The 14,653-nt window shown below is 39.7% G+C and overlaps 1 protein-coding gene across 1 annotated transcript in view; it reads right to left on the bottom strand.

The window, feature by feature from the left end:
• Positions 1–4,214: 4,214 nt before the first annotated feature.
• Positions 4,215–14,653, bottom strand: part of LOC143118151 (complement C3-like) — a 77,703-nt gene continuing 67,264 nt past the window's right edge. Inside the window, exons 36-41 of the mRNA XM_076279312.1 lie at positions 12,260–12,365; positions 12,039–12,122; positions 9,356–9,436; positions 9,098–9,181; positions 4,747–4,885; positions 4,215–4,568 (exon numbers count right to left, since the gene is read on the bottom strand). Coding sequence (XP_076135427.1) covers positions 4,427–4,568; positions 4,747–4,885; positions 9,098–9,181; positions 9,356–9,436; positions 12,039–12,122; positions 12,260–12,365 — 636 coding nt within the window. The 3' untranslated portion in view covers positions 4,215–4,426. The remainder of the gene's footprint in view (positions 4,569–4,746; positions 4,886–9,097; positions 9,182–9,355; positions 9,437–12,038; positions 12,123–12,259; positions 12,366–14,653) is intronic.

Raw genomic sequence — 14,653 nt, 5'->3', positions numbered from 1 at the left:
CGGATCCGCCTAGGAGTCTACTGCTGTGTGGGATTTATCGCCTGTAACTCCGTGATAGGACCTAACAGCAAAGGCTGAGCAACGGAGGTTAATATGTTCTATGTTTTGTCCACATTATATAGTCCTATGTCTAATCATTGTTGCACTCGAACACTCTGAATCAATGTTGCACTTGTTGCATTGTTTCATTCGTCCTCCCTTTCAATCGTCCCGAGTGGTCGTTCTCTCTCCAAACTAACTTTATTCTCAAAATGTTGAGTTTAATGTCGACACGTCGAGATTAAAGTCGACATGATATTTCAACTTTATTCTCGAAATGTTGAGTTTAATGTCGGTGTGGCGACATTAAAGTCGATACGTCGAGATTAAAGTCGATTACATTTCAACTTTATTCTCGAAATGTAGAGTTTAATGTTGACATGGCGACTTTAAAGTCGACATGTCGAGTTTAATCTCGTCATGGCAAAAATATTTTTTCCTTCATGTGTGGCCCTAATACTCCGTCGTAAGTCCTAACCAATATTTTAAGATGACAAAATTGTCCCCACCAATATTTAAGCGAACTCATTTGTGCTGCTGATCATTCCGACAGCCAGCACGACAGTACAAGAAACGTCGTCATTTGATTGGCTGAAAAACCGAGGGGGAGGGGGAAGGGTTATCTGACACGCATGCTGCACACACATTGCTTTATTCTTGCACTGGTAGTCAAGCAAGCAGGTGTGTCAACGACAACGGTAGGCTAAGTTACCAGGGCTGTCTGTCAATACATAGGCCTACCCCATGAAAGGCCAGAGTGAAACATTTTGATATTCCCTTTTCCCTTCAGCATAGGCCTACATACAAACCCCTTTTTGTGGTGTGTAGATCAGCTATGCCACCCAAGAAGAAGAAAGGGGACATACGAAGCTTTTTCATAAAGCAGAGTGTAAGTAAGCAAAATAACTAGCCACACAAGCTAGCAGTGGTAGTGACCAGGCTTTCAAATTATGCAGATTTTATTATGTGGAAAAATAGTATTAACTGGTGATAGCATATGTTACCCAGGATATTGTTAAAGATAAACCTAGCTTCTGTAATCTTTCAACCAAGGTATTGATTAGGGGTGTGCAGCACGGTCGCATAGAAGTCGCGCTATCACAATAGATGCTATTACCAAGTCACTGAATGTTAATTAGCCTACCTTAAGTTAGAATCTTGGAAGTCACAATAAACATTGGATCTGGACATTTTTCGTTTCTATTCTGTTTATGTTATGAATTTCTGAGTGTAGCCTACACAATGCAGAGAAATAAAAGGGAGACCCAAATTCGTTTGAAGGACTGTCATTGCATTGTTATGACACATGCTGTAAAAACGTGTTGGCAATGTGAATAAGTTAACACTGTTGGTTATTCAAATATAATGAATCATTATTTGATGAATAATATCCAAATAACACTATCATATACAATATGGTAGGAGGGTTAAACTCGCTAGCCAAAGGATAGGCTACAAAATGAATGAACCACTTTGTATGCAGGAAAGACAGCATCAAACCACTACAGATGGATGGCAGGTTGAGGAAACAGCATCAGGGCTTCAGGTGAGGTTCTAATTATTAGCCTATGTCAAATTGTCAATTCAGTTGGAGTCAGCAGCATTGCTGTACAATATAATGAAATGGAGTAGATTCACTTCTGATATTCTGTATTGCCAACAGTCTGAAATAACAAAGGAAATCGCCATTAAGGAACTGGTATCTTACAGCAAAAGAATTCCAATTACTTATGCAAATAAAAATTCACATAAGTCACATAAATTCATAGACATATTCAATCCTAAACTATGGTGCATTTCCATACTCAGTAACATAAATAAAATACTATATAACTATATGATATATATGACTATATAATCTGGGCAAATTTAAGATATGCTTAGCTTCTGTTATCACAAGAAACAAAATTGGCATCTAGTGGTCAAACATTTATTTACGCTTAAACAATTGTTTTCGTCTGCACATATTTCTCTCCAGTCAGAGATGCTTTAGCTAATACCTTTAGAGTAGGCTACTATAAATAATGAAAGAGGCTATTGTCTATTGACAGTCTGACTCTTGTCAGTAAAAGTTAACTTTTCAGCCGGGGGGGGGGGGGGGGGGGAGATTGGATGTCCCCACCAAAGCTGAGACCAAACCTACGCCCTTGCTCAGCACACAGTGAACACACAGTGAGGTGAAGCACACACGAATCCTGCCTGCTACAACATCGGCGCACGGGACGGGGAGCAGTGAGGAGTTAGTGCCTTGCTCAAGGGCACTTCAGCCGTACCTACAGCTGTCCACAATAATGCTAGTGTTGAGCATCCAGGTGAGGTCATCTGCCATCTGTACACCCAGGTAGGCCTACTGATGATCTCAGCAGCAGAGCTGTCGATGCAGAGTAGAGTGCGGGGGTATTCTGATGTCAATGACCGTCTCTTTTCAGGATCCTCCAAATTTAAATTGAAGACTATAGAAGACCTTAAATATATCCTATATATATATATATATAATATATCCTCCATTTCTCAAAAGCCTGAGTAATTCTGAAATGCTTACATTTATGAGTCTCTCATTGCTTAATACCGGTGTGCTAGTATGCTGGGGAATTTATCACAGCCCTTTGTTTGGAGTGGTCCTGAAACTCTAAATTTGAATGACTATGTGACCGTATCCCCTAGCCATCCACCACCAGGTTTGTGATTTACAATTTTTTTCAGTGGTTATTACAACATATTACCAAAGGACTGCAGTTGAAAATTAGCTGGCTGGCTAACACTGGCATGTTTACATAAATATTGATGTTTTGTCCTAATAAAGAACTATGAAAAAAAAAAAACTCGGAAGTGGGAAACAAATGGTTGAACTACCCTGGAGTGTTTCACCTTTGAAGCAGAATTGAAGCTCTGCCAACAATTTTAAAAATGTTAAAGTCCCTGCTTCCTTGTTACAATGATGTAGACGAGTGGTCACTAACCTTTTTGAGCCCAAGATCCCTGATCTCGGCCCTGAACAAAGGCAAGATCTACCTTGAAGCGTCAAAAGAGAACCAAAGCCTAAATACTAAATACCAATTTAAGGCCTTTTATTTAGGCAAATGTATCAGGTCAAAAATATCACACTTGTGGCGAACATGTTTTTATTTTTCCTGTTGATCTCAGGATCTACTGGGAAAGTCCGAAAAAGATCTACAGGTCGATCGCGATCGACAGGTTGGCGACCCCTGACCAATAGCATCTACCTGCATGTAGTGCAGGGGTCGGCAATTACGTTTGGACCCGGGCCAATTTTTTTTCAGACAATGGCATCGCGGGCCATAGCTTTTGTAATGGGGGGGGGGGGGGGGGGGTTATAGGCCTACTATTTAAATTATGAATTATTATATTATATTAAAATAAACATCATCTAACTTTTAAAATGCATTTAATTTAATTCCATTAAAAACGTTTATTTGCTTATGTGCGCTGTTTTTATGCCGCCTGCTGCATCTCCTGTCGTCTCTCATGAAACAGGCGACTTGCCTAGCAACTTGCCGTAACTAATGTGTAGGCTACAAATATTATTCTTTTGGATGACGTGTAAATGATTAGCTGAACATTGCTATATGCTAGTTATCGATGCAAAATGTCGTTGTCAAAAGCCTTGAAAAGGAAAAATTGATTCAGAATGCAGGACCTACAAAGAAGAATGGAAGCAGAGGTATGTGTTGAGCCTGCCTGCATTTCTTAATGCCAAGCCTATTAATTTAACGAAACATAGGCTATTTTTGACCTTGCCCACTGGAAGAGGGAGACAGGACACTGTTGTTTTTTTTTTGCACAAGATTACGCGCACTCGCGTGCCAATACCGTTCCGACCTGTGCGTCATGGATAACTGCAAGGATGTTCCACCTGTTTTGTCACTTTAGTAGGACTATCATCTATACCTCAATAAATGTTTTGAAATTGATGGGATTGCTGTAGGCCTTTTTTTCTTTTTAAAAACATGGGGTTAAAAAAAAAATTCATTCAACAGCAAATTAACGTCATCTCGCGGGCCAGATAGAATCAATGGCGGGCCAAAATTGGCCCGCGGGCCACTATTTGCCGACCCCTGATGTAGTGTGTTGGATAAATGTATAAAAATGTATAAAATGTATAAATGTATAAAAAAGATGAAACAGAATAAAAGACAGCTTAACTGTATTGTCCATACTTACTGTAAATCATAAAGAAAAACCTAATCTCAATCCAACAGGTTTTATTGAGATAATTGGCGACAATCTTTCTTTATTGAGATCATTTGTGATATGGTAGGACAACTCTTTCACATTTATTCACAATACATAATATTATGCATCAGCAAAATGAAAAACATTGGTGACAGAGCTTCATTGGTTAAGCCAACTCATGGACATTTTGACATCAAAAACTACAGCCAAAGTTCATGAGTTCAAAGGCAAGATCTTGGAGTTGCTGAAACTGTTCACTAAACTCTGGCTCTTGGCCTTCTGTCTCTGTGGGCCAGTACTCTATCCAGGTTTTATCACCAAACACAAACTGATACCTATGAAAACATAACACACACACACACACACACACACACACACAGGGATATAAATCAGATGGTATACCTTCCAATTCATGGATTTATTGACAAAAAAGAAAGTGGAAAGAATTATAAGTAAACGATACTACAGTTCTGGTTCTGTTGCGTTGGAATCTCTCAGTTCCAACCTACTTACCCGTCCTTAACTTTGTGAACATCCTTCTTCGCTCCCATAATCAGGTAGCTTTTGGTGACCTGCAGGTCCATTTTGTCCCTGCAGGTTGTATGGGCAATGAAAAGACGTTCACTCCCCTTGATCATGCCGCCATCTGTGCCTGATGACATAGGAAATTACCAGTGTTATTTTTTGCTCTCTGTATTTCTCTCTGTATAAAAGACACTCACTTGTGTCAGTTATGTTATCATCAGTGCCTAAGAGGATGGGAAAAGAACAGTGTTATGCATAGCAATAATGTAAGAAATGTTACCTTAAAGGGGTGGTTCAGGATTTTGGACGTAGAACCTAATTTCCAAGTTAACAAGTGTGATATGTATCAGTGGAGACCGTTTTCAACAGTCCTTCTGGTTGCAGAGTTCGCTGGTGCCAGGCTAGCGGAAGTCAACGGTATGTGCTAGCCTGCCACTAAAAACAGTCTTACCCACTCCACAGTACACCCGAGGCAAATAAATTATAATGCCAGACTATCAATGTACAATTGTACATGTCTGTGTTGATAGAATAGTTTTATTAATAAAACTACCCTTGCATCGCATTGCAATAATTATCCTTTATATAATGTTCCCTGTAGTTGGTAGTCCCTCAAAATGTAATGCGATCATTGAGATGCAAGGATAGTTTTATTTCCAACATTATTCTTTCAAGACAGACATTTACATCGATAGTCTGGCGTTATAACTTATTATGACCGCCGCTAGCGAAGCTAGCGAAGCGGTCATATAGGGATTGTCAAAGTTTTTTTTTTTTTTTTTTCCCGTCATCTACTTCCTGAAATTTTGGTCAACGATACCCGGGGCACTGAAACACCGGGCCACATGAAATTTGGTGGGTATGTAGCCCCACTAGACTTTTACGGAAAAATTTCGTTTGGTCCCCGGGGGCCACTCCCCCTCCGCGCTGGGCCCCCCGAAACCCAAAAAATGCAGTTTTTCCTAAATAACTTCCTGAACCGTGGCACCGAGGATGAAGAAATTTTTATGGTATGTTGGTCTCAAGGGCCCACATCAACCTAGCCCATAATCACTCATTTGTGATTTGCACCCCCCCGGTAAAAAATGAAAATGCAATATAATTCTGCTTTAATCGCCCCTCTCTTCAGTTAAGAAGTTCAGAACTGCACCAAATTTTATGTGTATGATTAACCTGACATTCTCTGGGGGTATGCCAAGTTTCGTAGAATTTCATTCATGGGGGGGTCTAAAAAATGAAGTTATGTGTACATTTAGTGACTGTACTGTACACTCATTGGCCTGTAGATGGTCGTGCACACATATACACACGCACACACACACACAGGCACGTATACCATCAGTATCGGCAATTAGAACGGCCGATACATAATTACAAATTCAGTAGGATTAAAGGAAAACCAAATATTCATCATAATAATTTGGCTGCATTTCCAGTATTGGCGTCCCGTAGTCGTTTGTCCACTAGATGGCGCATCGTTGCAGTGAGACGTAATTTTGTTGGAAGTTAATCTAAAGTGGGTTGGAAAGACACGCTTCCTACAAGGACAAGACAGTAGGCCTACAGTAGTTTACCGCAGAGAACGTCTAAGGGTAGGATGATTTCTGCATGACATGTAATTCCCATTTCCTCTTGAAGCCGAAATAAATCTGAGAATGTTTATCGGACATGCTTGTTTTTTACTGCAGGTAGGCTACGTTAATCCTATCAATAGCAGAACGTAGGTAAAATAATGTTACCATTAGCATGGTTGAGTGATGGAGGCCAATTTGATTATTGATGTATTTGTAGAAAACCATAAATGCGTTTATAGGCTACCAAGCAAATTGATAACAGCACTAATTGTATCTTTCGACTGTCATCTCATTTGCTTATGACCATAACCAAGGCTACTAACAGGAGCTAAGTGAGTTAGCCACAATATGTTCGCTACGTGATGGTTTTTAAATGGAAAATATATAGGCCTGAAAGATAACCTGTCTATGATGCATCCTAAACACCGGCCTGGGACATTTCTGCTCGAAGTCTCAAAAAGCAGTCAACGTTCATTCCCAAACACCCATATAGGCTACTTCAATCCTCTATTTTCAAAGTTGATTCAAGTAAGGAAGAGCATGGCTCAAAGTAAAGTCACTGAAACTACATAAATTCGTCAAAGTGAATAATTTGTGTCAACTCGCCGCAATGTAGATTTATTAACGCACCCGTGATGATCTACATCTCCATTTAAACCAGATGTTTTAGAGCGCACGTTGAGATGTATTCAGGGCAGGGCTGTACCTATATTTGTTGCACGTGCTACAAAAATCATTCTTTGCGATGAATGATTTAGTACCAACGTTACACCGGTCAGATACAGTTTTGCCTATGGCTATATCGTGAGACTGAGGCGCTTTTTGTTTGTTCGAAGTGCGTGTTTAGGGTGTGAGAGAGGAGTCGATGTGCTTTGATTCCAGCTTGGTAGTTGTAGTATGCGATTAAAAAACACGTGTGTGTGAAGTATCCAAACAATGATAACGCTTTCATTATGGCTGCTTTAGCCACAGACCTTGAGCTACTGTACAGTGGGTTGTGTTCCATTTAGAAGTGTCCACTTCATTCGCCCTTTCGGTGATTCACACAGCTACTTGAAATGTATTACTACTGATATGCATAACTTTTCGCCAAGAGGTGGCAGCTTGATACTGTAAGGTGTAAGCCATTGGTTCCAAAGGAGATTTTATTTGGGTCGCCAGCATAGGCTAGTGACAATTTGTGTTGTTTAATAGGCCTAGCATAGGGCCTACCTTATGTTTGTTAACAGTCACGGTTTTGTCATAACTCCCTCTATGCATTTTTGCATTTACAATAGCTCTGAAACCGGGGGGCGAACACGTCGCGGGGGGGGGGGCAGTTCTCCGGACCTCATAGTTGCAAAATGCAAGGGAACATGAATCAGCATATTATTTGCACAAACAATAACGGACAGTAGCTCTTCAACTTTGCCCGTTAAAATGTGTAACAGTCTCGCAACGCATTTCATGAAGGCCCTTTTGGACATGTCAGTTATTTGCTCCACTGGGTAAAACGGCATTTTGTTTTAGACTACTGGTATTTCATTTGTGCATTGACAATAAAGCTGAATATCATATGAACTACATGACTAAACTTGAATGTAGAAGAAACATTCACAAAAATCCGTGACATGACCTCTCTTCTTGATAGCTGTTGAAAACTGCATGGAACTGACATGGATTGTTTTGTTTAATAATAAATAAATGAATACATTATGCTGCTACCTTCTGCTTTTCCCAAATACAATGTAGCCTACAGGTGTACCTTTCATCAGTCTAGTTGTAAGGACTGTGATGAACTGCCCTACTTGTGATTGTTTAGAGATTTTAAAGGTTTTATAACAATGCTACAAATGTTTTGGCCCAGAAACAAATCTATTCACCTTTGCAGCGCCAGTAGGCTACTTTGTGTGCCAAACAAGCATACACAAAAGTTTCAAGAGTGGGGGATGGAGTAGAAGATGGAGACAAATTCATTAATATGATTTATTTTCGCGGAATGGATGTACAGGACTGAGCGGCGGTCATATTTTGTACCGCTATGCGGTACATCTAGTTTACCTCAGGTGTACTGTGGAGTGGGTAAGACTGTTTTTAGTGGCAGGCTAGCACATACCGTAGACTTGTGCTAACCTAGCACCTGCAAACTCTGCAACTGAAAGGACTGGATGAAACTTGTTGAAAACAGTCTCCACTGATAAATATCACACTTGCTAAATTGGAAATGATGTCCTATGTCCAAAATCCTAAACCAGCCCTTTAAAAGGAAAACACAGTGTTCAGGACAGCATCATATATCATATTGTATAGCTCCAGGAGAAAGTGTCATTGTTTATAATAAAGAAAATGCATTTTGCATCTAAAAAACAAATCAAAATAAAAAACATTTCATAACTCAGTGGATTCAAATTTTACTGTAAATCCAGTAGAAATGATTACGAATGGGGGTTTGTTTTTAAACTTTTGTGAAAAGGGTGGAGGTTGTTTTAGTTTTAAGGTGTTTTAGCAATTATGAAAAACTCATTGATAGTTTATGTCCATTTTTAATATCTTATATTTATTAGATTTATAATAAATATTGAATCTACTGAGTTATGAAATCTTTTTTGCTTTGTTTTGTTTTTTAGATGCATATTGCATTTTCTCTATTCTAAACCTTGAACCATGAAGATGGTGTGTGGTAAGTGTTCTGGCGCATAATGGCTACTGTGCTACACATTGGTAGTGGTTCCCCCTTCACTCTGAAGTGTATGAAAAGCAAGTTGTTGTTGCTGCAGTATACATACCAGATTTGAGCATGCTATCCACCTTGATATTAAAAACGTCTGTTGCTGACGAAGGTTGTATTTCTTGAACAGTGCCCTTGAAAACTTAAAAAAAGATTGATTGAAATTGTCATACTCGGAAGACAAATCCTGGAATTAGTTATAGACAGAAAGAACAAAGAAAGAATGACTAAATACTGAAAGCAAACACACACACACACACACACACACACACACACACAAAAAGAGAGACACAAAGAGAGAGAGAGAGAAAATTACTGTAATCAACTTCTCCTTCACAGGCTCTCTTTGCACGGTCCTTTAATTCCTCGAATGTCTTCTTCTGTTTGCAGCACATTCCTATGAGAAAAGCATATAAGACATGCGCGCAAAAATGCATTGCTTTGATGTTCACACACAAGCCAAAGCCATCCCATATCTACCATATTTCTTCCTTATTAATCCATGTTTCAATAAATTAACGGCATGCATGTAACTTTTTTTGTTTACAATGACTAAAGTAATTTCCTGTGTATTATCTGCATTGTGTATAAACCACAGGACAGTCTTTTATACAAGTTGAAAAAAACAACCATATTAATACCATATTAAAGGAGAATTCCGGTGTGATTTTGACCTAAAGTGTTTTGAAACATGATACCGAGTGTGAACATATGTCTCATAGCCTATCTCGGCTTGTCCCCTGCACTCCGAAATCTGGCGCTAGTTAGCCGATGCTACCAACAAGGCGGTCAATGGTGGTGCTTCGGCATCGGCATAGCCATGCAAATAAATCACTGTTTTACACCATTTACGAGGCTCAATGTATCTCCACACTTCATTGGTAGACTTCCGAGGGCCCTGACATTTAAAACGAGACATTGAGAACTTTGAAAAAGCACTGGTAGTTTACTTACAAGACAATTTATACAGACAGTATCTTCACGAAGTTTAGCGTTTGCAGCCATCTTGAATTTAGTCACGATAAGTCGAGCGATGAGTAAGAATGAACAGGTATGATAAGGGATCAGATTCCAAAAATAATTCCGTGGAAATGCATGGATTCCAGTTGCTGCTACTGGAAGAAACTGTAATCCATGCATTTCCACAGAATTATTAACAAAGTTCTCAATGTCTCGTTTTAAATGTCAGGGCCCTCGGAAGTCTACCAATGAAGTGTGGAGATACATTGAGCCTCGTAAATGGTGTAAAACAGTGATTTATTTGCATGGCTATGCCGATGCCGAGGCACCACCATTGACCGCCTTGTTGGTAGCATCGGCTAACTAGCGCCAGATTTCGGAGTGCAGGGGACAAGCCGAGATGGGCTATGAGACATACGTTCACACTCGGTATCATGTTTCAAAACACTTTAGGTCAAAATCACACCGGAATTCTCCTTTAACGGCCCCCGTGTATCAAACTCATAGCTAGCGACCCTTGTTTGGGGAAGTTAATAGGGATCCTAATAAAGAATAAAGCTGACAAAATTTTGCAAAGTCAATGTATAAACCTCGGCTAATAGTTTGGAAATTACGGTAAAATACTATTGTTTAGCTTGGTTAAAACCTACGGAGCCCTCCTGGTGACATGGGGAAAAAAAACATGGGTTAAAAAAAAAAAAAAAAGTAATGGAAAAAAAAACATGAAGAAGAAAAAAAAAAAAAAAACAATGTACTTTTGCGGGATCTTGCAAAACTTTTGGAAAACTTGCAAAACTTTGGGCTTCCTACTTGACCCCAATAAGCCCACAAACCACTACCGCCAGATGGCAATCGTATCATGATACTATGATTGCTCTATCACTGTTGCGTTTTGTGGGTTTTCTGGACACATTACATAGGCCTATGACACGGGAGGGAGAGGGAGACACCTGCGTGCAGACACGCACACACACATACAACATACAGGAACATCACAATGCAACTAAGCTCAGCGCTACAATATGATCAAAGGCCTATGCAATTATTGACAGAATTGAACGGACCTTTGTTCCTCCTGGTTCGCTCGTTCGGCCCTCTGATATGATTGTCATCTGGCGGTAGTGGTTTGTGGGCCTATTGGGGTCAAGTAGGAAGCCCAGCAAGTTCCAAAAGTAGAAAAAAACTTGTGAGATCCCGCAAAACTTTTGCGGGATCTCGCAAAAGTTTTGCGAGATCCCACAAAAGTACATCGGGTTTTTTTTTTCTTCTTCGGGTTTTTTTCCCCCATGAATTTTTTTTTTTTTTAACCCATGTTTTTTTCCCCCATGTCACCCGGGGGGCTCCGTAAAAACCAGATTGATTTACTTTGTGTCCTGATTCGTGAATAGAATCTGGACACTCATGATTGGGAAACGTTTCCAACACTAGCATGGTGATGGGCATAGACTTTGACAAAACCTTTGGTCCAGCCTAACCAATCACATTGATCAGGGATTCCTGGCGTTACTTCTTACTTTGCCTAAACTTTATAAACTGACGATACACAGCATCGGCAGTCATGACATAATGTAAGTAGGCCTACCATTGCTGTAAGTAAACTGTACACATTCTTGCGATTGATGTTTGCTAGCTAACTTGTTCAATTTGTAGTCATAGTTGTATTGCCAAACAAAACCAATGCAGTCAAAACAAACTCACCAACAAAGCAGTGTTCATGAAAAACAAGTAAGTTTCTGAAGTGAGTGCTTATGCCTCACTCATGCAGGCTTTAAGGAGAGCTAGGTGCCAGACCAAAGTCACAACATTTCATGAGCATTTCACTAGGGTTTCCTTCATTCTTTAGTGTTTAACTGAATTAGACCCATGACACCTCAACATGATCCTAAGAAGCCATTGCTAATGTTTGTGGTGGTTTATGATCCGATCAGCAAAATTGCCAAACAAAATGTGAGCCACTGATGCAGGCACCAACAAATATCCCTCTACATTCTTCAGTAAAATATTAAAATAAAAGAAAAACAGATGATAGACTCCCCTACCCTCTGCACACTGACAGACATCTTCGATACACAGTCTTTTTATTTCAGCAGTCTCGGCCGGGTAGAACTTCACACAACTATTGTCTGAAAGAAGAAAGTGAACATGAAAGGGAGGAAAGGGAATACAAATCTCTTTCTCTGTGTGTGTGTGTGTGTGTGTGTGTGTGTGTGTGTGTGTGTGTGTGTGTGTTTGTGTGTGTGTGTGTGTGTGTGTAACTCACCAGGCTTGTAGTACTGATAAACAGTAACTGCTGCTGGCTGTATCATAGCAACATCCAGGACTTTGTGCAATTTAAAGGCAATCCTGTCTGGTTGCTGATGCGAGATCTAATGAAAATGCACAGGAAAATTGTAAAAATAGACTCGATATGGATATTGTTTTATTATGTTATGATGCACCTGGAGTGCCAAGTCACATAGGCCTAGTTCATATTAAAGTAAGTAGTCTTGAGAAACAATAACATGCTACAGATTTTGCTGAAATTGAGATTGAGATTGAGACATAATAGTCATACCTGCCAACATTTAAAGTTGAATTGGTGTGGTGGTGGGGTGTGGTGAGTGTGTGTGTGTCTGGAGGGGGGGAGGGAGTTAGTAAACATAAGTAATTGTTGTTTGTGACAAAAGTAAGCTATTTAGGTATGCTTGGGAAGATGATGTTAGCCCTTAAAGGAATGTAAAATCATCCATCACTAGTCATATATTTCTTCCCTAACTATTTGACAACAGCTAGTTAGCCAGTTCTCTAGCTAGCTAGTCAACCTCTCGCTATTGGAGGTCCTCCTCAGTTCTGAAAGAGAGTAGCTTCGGCCATTTTACAGGTACGCTAAAGGAAGATACAGCGATTACTAATGGAAACGTAGTTAGCGTCAAGAGGAGATAAGAAAACAAATGCACCATTATATGTGCAAATGTGAGCTTCTTCACAACGACGACGTACAAGAGGCAACGGAGTGTTACTTAAATAAAATAAAGAGCATTAAATGCTGTAGATTGGCTTTTGTTCTGTGGGCTGTGCAACATTGAGTTAACATGAGTTTGCCTACTGATGTTATGAAGCTGTAACTTACTACTGCCCATACAAACACTGGTATTAAGTTGCTTTACATCAGGGGTCTCAAACACCCGGCCCGCGGGCCAAATCCGGCCCGCGACGTATGTCAAAATAATAACGTAATCCGGCCCTTGGGACTTTTTAATTGCGACAAACAACGATACTGATTAAAATAGACGATAGTTCCAAGTACGGTGACAAATCTCATTTGTACTCTGCTCCACTATGTGCTAGACATCCAGAGCTTCATTCAAACCCAAAATCGCTGCGCAAAGTTTTCAGGAAATACTTGTATTACACACGAGAAACACAAAGACGTGCATTTGTAATGACGTGGAAGCGATGCAGGCCATATGTTGCATAAATTGAAGCAGAAATAGGCCTACACCAAATGTTGAAAAACGTTTACGTGTGATGAAGTCTTAGGTAGGCTATGTTATTCACCTATTCTAAATCTGAAGGAGAATATCCTTTTGGAGATTATGATCGATCGTCTATTGAATGGAGGTGCGTCTGCGTGCGTCTACGACGGTGTCCACTAAGCATACCATGCTTATTTCGACCCTCTGCCCAACATAGCTTGTTGGTTGCAGTGTCCGTACAGACGTGGTACAGTCAGCAGGGCTAGCAGAAATAGGGCTCTAAACTAAAGTCACCCGCAATATGATGCAATCTTCTGGGTACTCAGATTACCCGCGATAGGAACTGATTTGACCAGAATACTTTATTGTAGGCCTTGTGGTTTAGAAACCATATACATCTTAGGTGTTGGTATATCTTAGGTGTTTTCCTGTTAATTTGTTATGTGGGTAATATGAAAAAAGGAAAGTAAACCTGCTCAAATATGTTCATCCAGTATTTACTGAAAGGTGCATAATTTGAGGTGCTTGTCATCCAGTAGCAAATTAGATGGGTAAATTTACCCCCTTCATAAACGTTTGTTTTACTCAAAGATTTTTACATTTACAGTAGGACTTTATCTCTGACCACTTTCAAGCCATGGCCTTTTGAAATTTTTTTATATAAAAATCCAATGGTGTTGCTTTCTTAAGCCTGACGCCTATAGTTTGCCAGGTTTAAAAAAGTTATGAGAGGAAAATATTTTTATTTGGTGTGAAACACACACATACCTGTTTTTATGCTTTTCATTTGTTTTATAATTTGTATTAATATTTATTTTATCATTATTTTATTTATAAGCTAAGGTTGCTAGCACAGGTGTCTAAAACTAGATAAAAACACTTGCACTTTCTGTTTGCAGTTTTGTGTGGTATTTGAAAAAAAGAACATTGCATTTTCAGAAATAGCCGGCCCTCCAATCAGATGACGTTGGCAGAATTGGCCCCCAGCTCATTTGAGTTTGAGACCCCTGCTTTACATCCACTGGGTAAAACAGACATAGTTATCCATACAGATCCTTTCCGTATTGGCCAACATTTGTGATTACATGTTGAACCTGTCAGTGGCAGAAAAAAGGGGTCCATTTGACGTACGTCATGCCTACTCCATTGTATGTCTATCTGTACAGTAGCAACCGTTACCGTAATTCCCACAATTCTTA

This window comes from Alosa pseudoharengus, unplaced genomic scaffold, assembly GCF_046254945.1.
Source record: "Alosa pseudoharengus isolate Yale_2024_CS ecotype anadromous, Long Island Sound unplaced genomic scaffold, YU_APseudo_1.1 YU_APseudo_1.1_scf_1, whole genome shotgun sequence".
NCBI classification, from domain to species: Eukaryota; Metazoa; Chordata; class Actinopteri; order Clupeiformes; family Clupeidae; genus Alosa; species Alosa pseudoharengus.
Note: the sequence above shows the minus strand (reverse complement) of the source record. Positions and strands in the feature narration are given on the sequence as shown.